Here is a 16,633-nt window from a genome sequence, read left to right on the forward strand (position 1 = left end):
ATCTACCATTATAATATCATACAGAATAGTTTCTACTCTGCCTGTTCATCCCTCTCTCCCCTTAAGCTCCAAGCAGCCACTAATGTTTTTAGTATTCATAGATTTGCCTTTTGCAGAATGTCATGCAGTTGGAATATTACAGTATGTAGTCTTTTTAGATTGGCTGCTTTCACTTATTAATATGCACTTAAGTTTCCTCTATGTCTTTTCATAACTTGATAGCTCACTTCTTTTTCATGTTGGATAATATTCCAATATCTGGATACTATAATTCATTTATTCACTCACCCGCTTAAGGACATCTTGGTTGTTTCCAAGTGTGGATAGTTATAAATAAAGCTGCTATAAACTCCCACGTTGTCCTTTACTTTTCATATGCTGCTAGAGTGAGCATCCTTGTGTGGCCATTACAGTCAGATGATTGAGCATAAGATGGAGCCTATTATCAGTTTCTCCTCATGCTTGAGAAGCTAATTGCCCTGCATTCCTTCCTGTGCCCTCAAATCTTGAATGAGATTGCATAATTTGAAGCTCTTCAGTGCAGTTCAGAATTGATCTGTTAGGGAAATTATCAGAGTTTATCTGTGGACAGAACTCAGGTAATTCTGTTCAGTCCAAAACTTCTCTGGATATAACTTGTTCAAAAAAGTTCTAGAAGACATTTCATGATTGTTGTTTATTGTAGTGGATGCTCTAGATTTCCCTTAGTCCTTCCATCTCTGTATTTTTACTCTTTTATCTTTGATTAATTATAAGTACTTCCTAAGTTATTTTATGGAATGTGTCTAAGACATTTTGCAATTTACCTATTCAATGGTAAGCCATTCTTGATAATATACTGGTCATTCTACATGCCTTTCAGAGATGAAAAACATGTAGCTTCCAGCTAGTGGGCAAATGATTCTTCTTTCTTGTATTGATTTTGTCCTTTTATTGTTTATCTTTTTTTAATGTAGAGTTTTTCAAAAGTTCCAGTTTATGTAGCTGGATTTATTTTTTTAACTAGTATTCTCATGGTTCACATTATTGCATCTGTCATTGGTTATTTCCTTTTCCCGTTATAGTTATGTGCATACTCTTTTGAGCTCTTCTGTCCTCTCTTTCTCTTTTAGATTATTTATGAGTCCATTTTTTGGAACCTGTTATGCCTTTAAACAAATATTTGCTAAATGCCTTTTATGTACCAGCTTCGGTATCAGCTGCTAGATTTTCAGTGGTGACCTTGCTGATATGGAAAAGTTAAAGGGAATTCTGTGATTATTTAGCCCAAATGGTATAGAAGTGCTTAGGAGTTAATCTAATTACATTATTATATAAATATTTAAATGAAGGAGGCATTATTATCCTCCTTTTTGAGTAACAGAGTAAGAAAAGGGCTTTAAGTGTGCAGGAGGGATGAACATTGAAAATGAAAATTGATTGCCCACTAATAAAATAGTTCAAAAAGGTATTGAGATATAGGATATTGAGCTTCTAGCCTTGATGGAACATTAGGATGAGAATAGTCATTACTTCCTGAACGGTTTAGACCAGGTGTCACAAACCGAAAAGCTTAGGGGCCATGTAGATAACATAAGGTCTGCATCAGTTATAAGACAATTAGAAATGATTGAGGTTCTATGAATGTTGTTTGTTATTGTCCTGCCAGAGATTCACTTGCCAGGAATTTATTTGATTTCTCCTAGAGATTTAACATTAAAAAAGAAAAAATTGAATCTAAAACTTGGAAAAGTAGAATGAAATTTAGCCGTATATTATTGTCATAAATCCAATTAGATCAAACTGTCATTTTCCACTTAGCTTCAATTTTGTAGTTTCTATATTAATATCTTAACACAATAAATTTTCTAGTGGTGTGTTAACTTAAATAAGAAAGTCATTTTTATCAAAATGTAGCAATGAGATGGATAATTAGCCTTAAATAAGTATTTTATGTTTCATTTCATTCTTTATACATTTTAGTCAATTTTTATAAAATGTTTTAGGACTAGCAAAGACAAAAAACCTCTGTACTTCAAAAAGTGATTATAATTGTAATTAATTTCACTCATCAGTTTTTCTTAACTTTGGAATGTTGTCTTGGTTTATTTTTAGGTATAAAATTTTTATTCTTTTTGACTCCTAGTTTTAGTAAATTTTAAGTAGTAATTTTTCTTCTAATAATAATCTGTGCCTATGTGTTTGTTTTCCTTTTGCAACTTTGAAGAACTGTACATAGTAGTAAGGTCTGAGTTAGGCAAAAGTTGAAGTATGACTAGAATTTCTTGGTTTTTCTTCAGATAAAAATTTGAACTTGCCCAGAATTCATATACCCTTCTCTGACACACAGTCACCTTAATCTTTATTCTAGTTAATTCATAACCTGTTTTTGTCTATTGAAGTTATATTAGTCCCTTTACCAAGTTAATAATCTAATGAATCAAGTCTCTGCTCAATTTTTCGTTGATTTATTTACTAATTTAAGAAGTGTTGAAAGCCTCCTATGAGCTGGGCATTGAGTATAAAAAGGGTAAGATGAGGTTGCTCTACACGGGTTTGCTTTGAACAGTGATATACAAACTGAAGAAATTAATTGATTAATTCAGTAAGTATTTGGTACCTACTGCTTACCAGGTATTATTCTCCAGTTATGGGCTTATCACAATGAGTTAAATAAGCAGCTTTCATGACCTCTTGAAGCTTATATTCTAGTAGGGGAACTGATAATAAACAGGTTATAATACATCATTTAGAGATAAATATTGGAAGAAAAATAAAGGCCAGAAAGAGATGGATGAGAGCTTTGGAGCAGACATCATTCCACATGGTTGCTCCCCTTGAGTTAAAGAAGGTGGTCTTTTGTACCCCATACTAATGAGTCGTTGGTGGCTCTCGTCAGTACCGAGGAGTTCTCTGTCAGTAACTCCAGAGGAGATGGATGTGCTGATCCTATAATGAGGATCTGAGTGGGACATCATGATGTCCACTAAAGCAGGATTTATTTTCTCCCCCCACCCCCAAATGAGTTGTATCAAAATTTTTCTTGATGCGTTGGCAAAGACTAACGCCAACCTGTAACAGTACTTATTTTTTTTTTTTTTTGCTAGAGTAAGGTAAAATATGTTAAAGTATACATATTACATATATGTATACATATAAAAAATTAAACATTTTAAAAACAAGAACCAAATGGAATACTACTTATGGAATATTTAATTTGGATCACTGTATTTAGAAATTTTGTTTAAGCTCTTTTAAACAGACTTATTAAATGTTTCTTATTTAAGAAGAGATGCTGAGGAGGAGGACAGCCCATATTTGAACATCAAATATGGCCTTAAGCATTTATTAGCAGTGTAACTATGAACGTGCGATTTCACTTTTCTTTATTTCAGCTTCCTTTTAAAAGTGAAGCAGATACTACCTGTGTTAAGGAGGTTTTGATGAGGACTAAATTAGATCATATATATATAATATTTTGCATAGTATATATTTTCTCACTTGTATACCCACAGAAAAGTAAGATCATGGCATCTGGTCCCATAACTTCATGGGAAATAGATGGGGAAACAGTGGAAACAGTGTCAGACTTTATTTTGGGGGGCTCCAAAATCACTGCCGATGGTGATTGCAGCCATGAAATTAAAAGACGCTTACTCCTTGGAAGGAAGGTTTTGGCCAACCTAGATAGCATGTTGAAAAGCAGAGACATTACTTTGCCAACAAAAGTCCATCTAGTCAAGGCTATGGTTTTTCCAGTGGTCATGTATGGATGTGAGAGTTGGACGGTGAAGAAAGCTGAGCGCCGCAGAATTGATGCTTTTGAACTGTGGTGTTGGAGAAGACTCTTGAGAGTCCCTTGGACTGCAAGGAGATCCAATCAATCCATCCTAAAGGAGATCAATCCTGGGTGTTCACTGGAAGGACTGATGTTGAAGCTGAAACTCCAATACTTTGGCCACCTCATGCGAAGGGTTGACTTATTGGAAAAGACCCTAATGCTGGGTGGGATTGGGGGCAGGAGGAGAAGGGGACGACAGAGGATGAGATAGTTGGATGGCATCACTGACTCGATGGACATGGGTTTGGGTAGACTCCGGGAGTTGGTGATGGACAGAGAGGCCTGGCGTGCTGCAATTCATGGGGTCGCAAAGAGTCGGACATGACTGAGCGACTGAACTGAACTGAATACCCACAGAAAGTCTGATACACAATTGTTCTCTTCTAAGAAAACTTTAAGAGTTATAAAATTTACTATTCAAATTTCATAGTATGTTTTAAAACATGAAGTATATTTTTTATATACCGCAACATATATTTTTTTCAAGTCTTTCAAATATTAATGAAGTAAGTACCTATCAAGCGTAGAACTTTTTGCTTCTCAGATAGTCTTTTAAAGTAAGGTTAGAAGGGAAAAAACTCTAAAAATTGACTCTCAAGATGAATATATAAAAGGAATATTTCATAAGTGCTTTAATATTTTTAGGATTCATCGCCTTATTTATTTTCACTAGTAAAAAGAATAAGTTATTTGTTAGTGTTCACTTTAAGTCTTTGTTTTATATTGTATCTAATGACCTTGCTAAATTCACGTATTATCTAATAGTTTATAAATTCTTTTAGATTGTCTAAGCAAATCATACTGTTTGTGAAAGTGGCATTTTCGTTTCTTCTCCGTTTTTGTACTTTCTGTTTCATGTTCTTATGTTTTTGTACTGACTGAGACCTCTTGGACCATGTTAAGTGCAAGTGGTGATAATAAGTGGTCATATTCTTCAGTCTTGGGGAATGTTTGCAGTCATTCACCATTACGTATGATGTTTGCTGTAGGCTTTTAAAAAGATACACTGTGTAGTATTAAAGAACTTCTCTTTATTTCTAGTTTTGTGTAAGTTTTAAAAAAATCATGAATGCGTCTTAAATTTTAACAATTGCTTTTGTTTCACTGATAAACGGAGAAGGCAATGGCACCCCACTCCAGTACTCTTGCCTGGAAAATCCCATGGATGGAGGAGCCTGGTAGGCTACAGTCCATGGGGTCACTAAGAGTCGGACATGACTGAGCGACTTCACTTTCACTTTTCCCTTTCATGCACTGGAGAAGGAAATGGCAACCCACTCCAGTATTCTTGCCTGGAGAATCCTAGGGATGGCGGAGCCTGGTAGGCTGCCGTCTTTGGGGTCGCACAGAGTCGGACACGACTGAAGCGACTTAGCAGCAGCAGCAGCGGCACTGATAAAACTAAATTATTGATAAAATTAATTAAATTATCTATTGATTATATGGTTTATTTCTCTTTTTACATGGTTAATTGATTTTCATGTATTTAATCATTTTTGCATTTCTGAATTAAACCCCCACTTCATCCTGATCTATATATTGGTATATTTGATTTTGCCAATACTTTGTTTAGAATTTTTGTACCTATGGCAAAAGAGAGGTGTGTAATATTTCTTTCTTATAAAAATCTTTTTGGCTTTTGTTTGCAAGCTTGTGCTATCTTCAGAAAACATGTTTGGAAATACTCCCTATTTGTCTACTGTCTAGGACAGTTTGTGTAAAATTGGTATTATTGCTTCTTTAAATTGTTGAAATCATCTGGTCCTAGAGTTTCTTTTGTGGGAATGTGTTTTTACCTCACTAAAAAAGTTCAGATTCATAGAATATCCAGCATAGTTTTAGTTAACACATGTGTACCCACTGCTTAGAATCTCGTGCTAACACACGGCTATGATTGCCCTGTTACATGTGTGCCTGCCTTCCTTCATCCACTGTTTTGTCCTATTTTTCAATGCATTTCAAAGTAATTGGATATATCAGTATGCTTTCCTCTAAATATTGAAGCATAAATATCATTAAGTAAAGTTCACTATTTTCTTTTATATTAAGTAAAATTTATATGGAATATAATGCATAAATTTGGTGTAAACATTGGCTTAGTTTTGACAAATATATGCATTTGTGTATCCCAGGCTCCCTCAAGATAGAGAGTATTACTATCACACTGGAGATAGTGAAGATAGATATCATGCCTTTTCTTAGTTAATTCTCATATCTGCCCTAAGAGACAACCGTTCTGATTTTTTAATTGTAATTTTTTCTTACCATATTATTGCATACATTTTAATGTAAGATGTACATTACTCAGTGTAATATAGAGATTGGTCTGTGTTGTTAAATATATGAATAGTTCATACCTTTTAATTGCTGAGTAGTATTCCACTGTAAGAAAATATCATAGTTTATCCATTTTCCTGTTGATGGACATCTGTGTTAGTTTTTGGCTGTTATGACTGCTGTGAAAATTGTACTAGTCTTTTCAAGCACATGTGTTTTCATTTCTTCTGGGTAAATGTGTAAAGGGTGGAATCATATGTTAGGTTTATGCTTCATTTTATAATAAACTCTCCAAAGCAAATTGTACCATTTTACTCCTGAAATGGTGTATTAAGAATTTCAGTTGTCCTCCATCCTGGTCAATATTTGATACCATCAGGCTTCACAAAATTAGTTCTTGTGGTAGGAATATAGTGGTAGCTCATTGTAATTTGTATTTGCCCAATGACATAATGTTGAGCTTTTTTAATAAGTGTGTTAAAGAGAAGATACATCTTTTTTAAAAAGTGTCTATTCAAATCTTTCACCCTTTTAAAAATTGTCTCTTTATAATTGAGTCGTAGATGTTTTTAATATATCTTGGAGATATCTATATATATGTTTATGTTAGGTATGTTTTGTACATAATTTCTCCCAGTTTGTGACTTGCCTATTCATTTTCTTAATGTTATTTTTGATGAGCAGATTTTTTAAAAAATGTTAATGAAATTTCATGGTTATTGGTTTCTGTATCTAAGATTCCTTTGCCTTCTTCTAAATAATGAAGATATTCTCCTGTGTTTTCTTCTGAAAGCCTTACGATTTCAGCATTTATGTGATGTTTGATGTTTGATTTACTTTGAATTAACTTTCATGTGTAGTGTGTGAGACACAGATCAAGGTTAATTTTTTTAAAAATAGATATCTATTTGTTCCAGCACAATTTGTTGAAAAGACTTTACCCATTAATGACTGTTGAAAACAGACGATGATGTAAGTATAGGTCTTTTTCTGGACTGCCCACTGTGTTCCATTGATCTATTCGATGAATCTTAGGCCAGTACTCAGTTCAATTCAGCTCAGTCGTGTCCGACTCTTTGCGACCCCATGAATTGCAGCACGCCAGGCCTCCCTGTCCATCACCAACTCCCGGAGTCTACCCAAACCCATGTCCATCGAGTCAGTGATGCCATCCAACTGTCTCATCCTCTGTCGTCCCCTTCTCCTCCTGCCTCCAATCCTTCCCAGTATTAGGGTCTTTTCCAATGAGTCAACTCTTCGCATGAGGTGGCCAAAGTATTGGAGTTTCAGCTTCAACATCATTCCTTCCAGTGAACACCCAGGACTGATCTCCTTTAGGATGAATTGATTGGATCTCCTTGCAGTCCAAGGGGCTCTCAAGAGTCTTCTCCAACACCACAGTTCAAAAGCATCAATTCTGCGGCGCTCAGCTTTCTTCACTGTCCAACTCTCACATCCATACGTGACCACTGGAAAAACCATAGCCTTGACTAGATGGACTTTTGTTGGCAAAGTAATGTCTCTGCTTTTCAACATGCTATCTAGGTTGGCCAAAACCTTCCTTCCAAGGAGTAAGCGTCTTTTAATTTCATGGCTGCAATCACCATCGGCAGTGATTTTGGAGTCCCAAAAAATAAAGTCTGACACTGTTTCCACTATTTCCCCATCTATTTCCCATGAAGTTATGGGACCAGATGCCATGATCTTAGTTTTCTGAACATTGAGCTTTAAGCCTCTCTCCTCTTTCACCTTCATCAAGAGGCTCTTTAGTTCTTCTTCACTTTCTGCCATAAGGTTGGTGTCATCTGCATATCTGAGGTTATTGATATTTCTCCCGGCAATCTTGATTCCAGCTTGTGTTTCTTCCAGCCCAGCGTTTCTCATGATGTACTCTGCATATAAGTTAAATAAGCAGAGTGACAATATGCAGCCTTGATGTACTCCTTTTCCTATTTGGAACCAGTCTGTTGTTCCATGTCCAGTTCTAACTGTTGCTTCCTGACCTGCATACAGGTTTCTCAAGAGACAGGTCAGATGGTCTGGTATTCCCATCCCTTTAAGAATTTTCCACAGTTTATTGTGATCCACACAGTCAAAGGCTTTGGCATAGTCAATAAAGCAGAAATAGATGTTTTTCTGGAACTCTCTTGCTTTATTGATGATCCAGAGGATATTGGCAATTTGGTCTCTGGTTCCTCTGCCTTTTCTAAAACCAGCTTGAACATCTGGAAGTTCACGGTGCACGTATCGCTGAAGCCTGGCTTGGAGAATTTTGAGCATTACTTTACTAGCGTGTGAGATGAGTGCAATTCTGAGGTAGTTTGAGCATTCTTTGGCATTGCTTTTCTTTGGGATTGGGATGAAAACTGACCTTTTCCAGTCCTGTGGCCACTGCTGAGTTTTCCAAATTTGCTGGCATATCCAGTGCAGCACTTTCACAGCATCATCTTTCAGGATTTGAAATAGCTCAACTGGAATTCCATCACCTCCACTAGCTTTGTTCGTAGTGATGCTTTCTAAGGCCCACTTGACTTCACATTCCAGGATGTCTGGCTCTAGGTGAGTGATCACACCATCGTGATTATCTGGGTCGTGAAGATCTTTTTTGTACAGTTCTTCTGTGTATTCTTGCCACCTCTTCTTACTATCTTCTGCTTCTGTTAGGTGCATACCATTTCTGTCCTTTATCGAGCCCATCTTTGCATGAAATGTTCCCTTGGTATCTCTAATTTTCTTGAAGAGATCTCTGGTCTTTCCCAATCTGTTGTTTTCCTCTATTTCTTTGCATTTATCGCTGAGGAAGGCTTTCTTATCTCTCCTTGCTATTCTTTGGAACTCTGCATTCAGATGGGAATATCTTTCCCTTTCTCCTTTGCTTTTCACTTCTTTTCCCAGCTATTTGTAAGGCTTCCTCAGGCAGCCATTTTGCTTTTTTGCATTTTTTGCATTTCTTTTCCATGGGGATGGTCTTGATCCCTGTCTCCTGTACAGTGTCACAAACCTCTGTCCATAGTTCATCAGGCACTCTGTCTGTCAGATCTAGTCCCTTAAATCTATTTTGTCACTTCTACTGTATACTCATAAGGGATTTGATCTAGGTCATACCTGAATGGACTAGTGGTTTTCCTTTCTTCAATTTAAGTCTGAATTTGGCAATAAGGAGTTCATGATCTGAGCAACAGTCTGCTATCTATACTATACTGTCAGTATATTCCAGTATACATACAGTATATGTATGTATATATACATACATACATATATACATATACATATACATGTATATGTATATATACATATACATACAGTATATGTCAATATGACAGTATATGTCAGTATAATGCCAGTACTATACTGTCACAATTACTGGGTCTTGTAAGTGCTTCAGCTTTTTGTTAGTTTTCAAGATTGCTTTGGATGTTTTAGGCTTTTTGCATTACCATATGCATTTTTAGAATCAGCTTCTCAAGTTCCACATACACAGAAAATGCCTTCTGGAATTTGGCTCAGATTGTATTGTTTCTTTAGAACAATATGTGGAGAATTTATATTTTAAAGACATTGAACCTTCCATTCTATGAACATAGTATACAGGCATACCTTGTTTTACTACACTTTGCTTTATTGTGCTTTGCAGATACTGTGTTTTGTTTTGTTTTACAAAATTGAAAGTTTGTGGCAACCCTGAACCAAGCAAGTCTATTTGCACCATTTTTGCAACAATATTTGTTCACTTCATGTCTCTGTCACATTTCAGTAATTCTTTCAATGTTTCAAATGTTTTCATTTTTTAGTATATTTATTCTGATGATCTGTGATCAATGATCTTTTTAAAATTGAGGTATAATTAATTTACAGTATTAGTTTCAGGTATACAGCATAAAGATTCAATAATTTAAAGATTATACTGCATTAAAACTTCTTACAAGATAATGACTGTAATTCTCTATGTTATATAATTTCTTACTCATCTATTTTATGCCCAGTAGTTTGTAGCATATCCCTTATTTGCCTCTCCCCTTTGGCAACTGCTAGTTCATTTTCTATATGTGATCTATATGTGATGATATATCTTTTCTCATTTTATATTTAATCTTTATGGGTCCATAGTGTTTTAGTAGAGTATTTAACAGAATAACAATATAATTTGAGTTTAAAGCTACCATCTCACTGTTTTATATTTTATCCACACATACTATGCTTTTTCTCTCACTTCTTACCTTCTTTGATTCAGTCATATATTTTAATTATTCTTTCTGTCACCTCAGTAAGCTTTTAATAGCTATGCTAGAAATTACTACATGAATTTTGAGTTATTGCAGTTTTCTGAAATTATTACTTTTACCACATCCTGTTCAATGCAGGTGAATATCTTGGACACTTTAACTCTGTTTATTCCACTCATGAGTTTTTTGTCTTTGTTGTTATGCATTGAAAAATTTCTATGGGATTCCCAGGTGGTACATTGGCATAGAATCCACCTGCCAATGTAGGAGTTGCAAGAAATGTGGGTTTGATCCCTGGATCAGGAAGATCCCCTGGAGAAGGAAATGCTCCAGTGTTCTTGCCTGGAAAATTCCATGGGCAGAGAAGCCTGGCAGGCTACGGTCCATGGGGTCACAAAGTGTTGGATGTAACTAAGCACCCACACTCAGCATATATTTTAAGCTTAACAAGTTATTAATGTAATTTTTTAAGCAATTCTTGTTCATTTATATTTGCCAATATACTTACCTTTTCTGTGGCTCTTCCTTTTTGCATTTCTGTGTTGTTTTTCTAGCTCTCATTTTCCTTCTGTTGGAAGAACTCTCTTTTCGTATTTCTTTTACTGATAAATTCTTTTTGTTCTGAATCACCTTTATTTTATTTTATTTTCAGAATATTTTAAACTGTCCATAGATTTCTTGATTGACACCTCTTTTCCTTCAAAAATTTTACGAAGTCATTCCATGGTCTTGTGTCATTCATCATTGCTGTTGAAAGTTTCCTCTCAGTCTACTGATTGTTGCTTCTTTCAGTGTGTTTATTTTTTTCCCTAGCTGTTCAAAGATGTGGCTTTTCAGGAAGTTCTTGATTATTATCACTTCATATATTGCTTCTTTCTTATTTTCTCCTTTCTTTTCTTCTGAGATTTTAATGATATGTATGTTAGAATCTTTCAAAGGATTCCATATGCCCCTCATACTCTTCCATATTTTTCAGCCTTTAATTTCTGTGTGCTTTGGTTTGGAGATGTGCTGTTAACCTCTGTTCTAAATTCACATTTGCTCTGTTCAGTCTGCTGCAGGTTTCACATACTGACACGTGGGAAATTCTCCTGTTAAGAGCAAGGATATAGGAGCAGTAGTTGGACCATGTGGGAATAAAGAGAGGGGCTTACTTATTGGCTTTGGTTAGGACATACTAGCATGTTTATGTTATGACTGGAATGATCCTGTAGAGAGAAAAAAATGAAAGCTGTGTGAGAGAGAAAGGAAGATGATTTTTAGATGAAAGTTCTTAAGAAGGTGAGAGAGGACATAGCAAAATTGTAAGGAGTTTTCTTTTGATGGGAGTGGGACATAAAGAGGTTGGTATTAATAGTATATGTGTACTGATGTACTCATGTATCAGTAGTCTTGTGAGATGAAATTCTGGCTTGACCAATGGAAAATACGGAGCTGCTATGAGTTCTGGACTCTTAAACTTTGGGTGTGTGTTTTGGGAAAACTGTCCAAGAAATGGAGAGTCTTGTGATAAACTGTATTTATAGCTACCTAATTGTTTTCTGCTTCTGTGTACCCTCAGTGATATCTGCCTTTGTCTCTTAGGGTACTCAAGTATTATACTTTAAAGGGAATGCTGAAATATTAAATTAAATTAAATTAATGTTCTGTCATATAGTTAAAATTTCTGTACTATATATGTAAGCAAAGTGGTTAATTCCTAATAGCACATTTAAAATGAATTCTTAATAGTATTTGGATAGCAAACCAAGTTTTCTAACATATTTTCCCACATTTTCTTTTGTAGTTTTGTGAGCCCCAGAATAGTACAACCATGTTTCGGAATAGTCTCAAGATGCTTCTTACTGGAGGAAAATCAAGTCGTAAGAACAGATCAAGTGGTGAGTAATTCTGCTTCATTTATTTTGTGTGATGATTTAGAAAAGAAAGTTCTCTTAGGGATCTGAATTAATGCTACCACAGTTCATATACTTTATTAAATGGCTTTTTTAATTTAGAAAAAAGTTTACATTCCTATAGGTTGTCATATTCTTTATTAAGAAGAATACTTGAACACTCATCAGGAATAGTCAGGTAAATGAAGAGTTTGTGAAGGAAAAATGCTTATTTCAGATATATGAGAGTGTAACATTCCTATGCAGTACATATAAAGACCTTCCAGACCTAAGTTTACTTTAACAATTAACCTGTAAAATTATTTCAGTCCCAGATACTCTTTGGGGAATGAGACTAAAAATAATAGAGATAGTCCTCAAAGGGATATACAAAAAATGATATATAAATTGAACATTTTTACAATCATTAAAAAGATGTTTTTTAAAAAAATAAGTGTGTAATTCTTAGACTTTAAGGTAAAAACAAACCAAAACTGTACAGATAGTTTTTTGGGAAAAATCTTGAAGATTAATACAGTATATATTTGTTTTCTACAAATGGATTGTTGATTTTTATCATATTTTCTTTCATTGACATGTCGCGATTTACTGTATCGTGTTAGTTTCAAGTGTACAACAGCAAGTCAGTATTTTTGCAGATTATATTTCATTTATAGGTTATTATAAGATAATGGGTATAATTCTCTGTGCTATACAGTAAATCCTTCTATTATATTCTTTTAAGCTTTTCCATTTCCTATTTTTATGCATTTGACAAGTTTTCATGAGTGGTATGGGCTTCCCTGGTGGCTCAGTGATAAAGAATTTGCCTGCAATGCAGCTGACACAGAAGACTCAGGTTTGATCCCTGGGTCAGATCCCCTGGAGAAAGAAATGGCAGCCCACTCCAGTATTCTTGCCCGGGAAATCCCATGGACAGAGGAGCCTGGCAGGCTACTATCCATAGGGTCACAAAGAGTTGGACACAGCTAAAGTGACTTAGCATACCATTGGTGGTATATTCATTATCATTCTCTTCAAGAAAATATTTTTTAGCACTCCGTGTGATTTCTTCTTGACCCATAGGTGTTTAAAATATAATTGTTAATGTCCAAACAGTTGATGATTTCCTGGTCATCTTATTATTAATTTAGCTAATTGTACTCTTATCAGAGACCCTATCCTGTATTATTTTATTGTTCTTATATTTATTGAGATTTTCCTTACAGCTTTGCATACAGTCAGTTTTGTCTAATGTTCTCAATGTACCAAGTAACGTGGATTCTGTAGTTATTGGGTCCAGTGTAGGTCATTTTTGTAAATGGTGGTCTTCAAATGTTTTATATCCTAACTTTTAAAAAAAATTATTTACTGAGAAAGGTGCGATTAAATCCTATACTATGACTGTAGAATTGTCTATATCTGCTGCTGCTAAGTCGCTTCAGTCGTGTCCGATTCTGTGCGACCCCACAGACGGCAGCCCACCAGGCTCCGCCGTCCCTGGGATTCTCCAGGCAAGAATACTGGAGTAGGTTGCCATTTCCTCCTCCAGTGCCTGAAAGGAAAAAGTGAAAGTGAAGTCATTCAGTCGTGTCCGACTCATAGCTACCCCATGGACTGTAGCCTACCAGGCTCCTCTGTCCATGGGATTATCCAGGCAAGAGTACTGGAGTGGGATGCCATTGCCTTCTCTGTGTCTACATCTGGAAGCTGTCTTATTAGGGAAGATCCCTGGGTTAGGAAATGGCAACCTACTCCACTATTCTTGCCTGGAGAATCTCATGAACAGAGGAGCCTGGCGGGCTACAGTCCATGGGATTGCAAAGTCAGACATGACTGAGCAACTAACACACACACACGCGTGCTCACACACCCCATGATGAAATGTTCCTCTTTATTTTTAATAATGCCTTTTGCTTGAAAGTTGACTTTGTCTAATGTTAATATAGCTGTCTAGCATTGTTTTGATAGTATTTATAAGGTATAATTTGTTCTGTTATTTTATTTTCAACATATCTATATGGTTATACTGTTAGTAGCACATAGTTGAATTTTCTTTTTGTATTCATTCAGACAAGTTTTTCCTCTCAAAGGAGATGTTGAAATCCATTTACATTAATTCAGCCAGTGATACAGGCTTCCCTCGTAGCTCATTCAGTAAAGAATCTCTCTGCAATGCAGGAGACCCAGGTTTAATACCTGGGTCCTGAAGATCCCCTGGAGAAGGAAAAGGCAACGCACTCCAGTATTCTTGCCTTAGGAATCCCATAGACAAAGGAGCCTGGCATGCTACAGCCCATGGGGTTGCAAGAGTCAGACATGACTTAATGATTAAACCACCACCAACCAGTGATATATCTGGGGTTGAATATAACATTGCTGCTTGTTTTGTGCTTGTCCTACCTGTTCTTTGCTTCCCCCCCTCTTTTATTGCTTTATTTTGGATTGATCAGAGCATTTTTTATATTCCATATCTCTCCCTATTGATTTGGAGATTATGAACTCTTATTATAATTTGTTCAGTAACCACTTAACTTTAAGATTAAAACATCAATCAAAATTTGGTGTCAGTTGGTACTTTTACCCTCTCCTTGGACAATGCAAGAGTCTTATAATCTTTACATTAGTTTAAATAGTTTGTATTTAAACTCCATAAGACATTATTATTGTTGTTTTATGTAGTCACTGTTATATAGATTTATTCACGGATTTGACCTTTTATTGATTTTTATTCCCTCCTTCCTTTACTTTCTAGATGGAATCACCAAATTTCTTTTTGTTTATAGGAGACCCTTTATAATTTCCTTTAGTTGAAATCTTGATGTGGCAAATTTACTTCAGTTATCTGAAAACACCTTTATTTTGCCTTTATTCTTGCAGGATTTTTGCTGGGAGTGGAATTATATATTGGCACTTGGTTTCTTTCAGCACTTTGAAATATTCTTCATTGTCTTCTGGCTTCTTGAATTACTTCTGGTGAAAAGTTAGCTGTCAGTCTAAATGCTCTCTGCAATCTGTCTTTTATCTCTTTGTTTTTAGTTTTCTAGACGTTACATTGATGTGCATAGGAGTGCTTTTCTTTTTAATCTATCTTTGTTTATTGTCTATTAATTTATGTTTGTAGGGTTTTCTGAATATGTGGCTTGATGACTTTCATCAGTTTGGGAAAATTATTACTCATTATCTTTTTAAATTTTATTTTTCCCCATTTTCTCTTTCTTCTTTCTTTTTGGGACTCCAGTTATGCTTTTGATAGACTACATGTGTGTCATTTATGTCTCTTACACTTTCTTTCTATTCTTTTGTCTCTGTGCTTTATGTTGGATATTATAAAAAAAATCTGTTTTTGTTGTTGTTGTTCAGTCACTAAGTCATGTCTGACTCTTTGCAACCTCATGGACTGTAACATGCCAGGATCCTCTGTCTTCCACTAGTTCCCAGAGTTTGCTCAAATTCATGTCCATTGAGTTGGGTGATGTTATCTAACTATCTCTTCCTCCGCCACCCCCTTCTCCCTTTGCCTTCAATCTTTCCCAGCATCAGAGTCTTTTCCAGTGAGTTGGCTTTTCTCATCAGGTGGTCAAAGTATTGGAGCTTCAGCTTCAACTTCAGCCCTTCTAGTGAATATTCAGGGTTGATTTCCTTTCAGTCAATTCAGTTCAGTCGCTCAGTTGTGTCTGGCTCTTTGCAACCCCATGGACTGCAACACACCAGGCCTCCCTGTCCATCACCAACTCCTAGAGTTTACTCAGACTCATGTCTGTTGAGGCAGTGATGCCATCCAACCATCTCATCTTCTGTCATCCCCTTCTCCTCCTGCCTTCAATCTTTCCCAGCATCAGGGTCTTTTCCAGTGAGTCAGTTCTTTGTATCAGATGGCCAAAGAATTAGAGTTTCAGCACCAACATCAGTCCTTCCAATGAGCATTCAGGGCTGATTTCCTTTAGGATGGACTGGTTGGCTCTCCTTGCCAGTCCAAGGGACTCTCAAGAGTCTTCTCCAACACCACAGTTCAAAAGCATCAATTCTTTGGCACTCAGCTTTCTTTACAGTCCAACTCTCACATTCATACATGACTACTGGAAAAACCATAACCTTGACTAGACGGACCTTTGTTGGCAAAGTAATGTCTCTGCTTTTTAACATGCTGTCTAGGTTGGTCATAACTTTTCTTTCAAGGAGCAAGCATCTTTTTATTTCATGGCTGCAGTCACCATCTACAGTGATTTTGGAGCCCAAGAAAATGAAATCTGCCACTATTTCCACTGTTTCTCCATCTGTTTGCCATGAAGTGATGGGACCAGATGCCATGATCTTCGTTTTCTGAATGTTGAGCTTTAAGCCAACTTTTTCACTCTCCTGTTTCACTTTCATCAAGAGGCTCTTTAGTTCTTCTTCACTTAATTAGTGGGGAACTGATTTCCTTTAGGATTGACTAG

The 16,633-nt window shown here is 35.9% G+C and overlaps 1 protein-coding gene across 4 annotated transcripts in view; it reads left to right on the forward strand.

The window, feature by feature from the left end:
• TANC2 (tetratricopeptide repeat, ankyrin repeat and coiled-coil containing 2) overlaps positions 1–16,633 on the forward strand; it is a 363,447-nt gene that overhangs the window by 29,017 nt on the left and 317,797 nt on the right. For all 4 annotated transcript variants that reach the window (XM_081576541.1, XM_081576540.1, XM_081576542.1 and 1 more), the window contains exon 2: positions 12,107–12,200. In XM_081576541.1, the coding sequence (XP_081432667.1) occupies positions 12,134–12,200 (67 nt within the window). In that variant the 5' untranslated portion in view covers positions 12,107–12,133. The remainder of the gene's footprint in view (positions 1–12,106; positions 12,201–16,633) is intronic.

The sequence above is a fragment of the Giraffa tippelskirchi genome, chromosome 3 (genome assembly GCF_054371585.1).
Source record: "Giraffa tippelskirchi isolate mGirTip1 chromosome 3, T2T-mGirTip1v1.2.pri, whole genome shotgun sequence".
Lineage (NCBI taxonomy): Eukaryota > Metazoa > Chordata > Mammalia > Artiodactyla > Giraffidae > Giraffa > Giraffa tippelskirchi.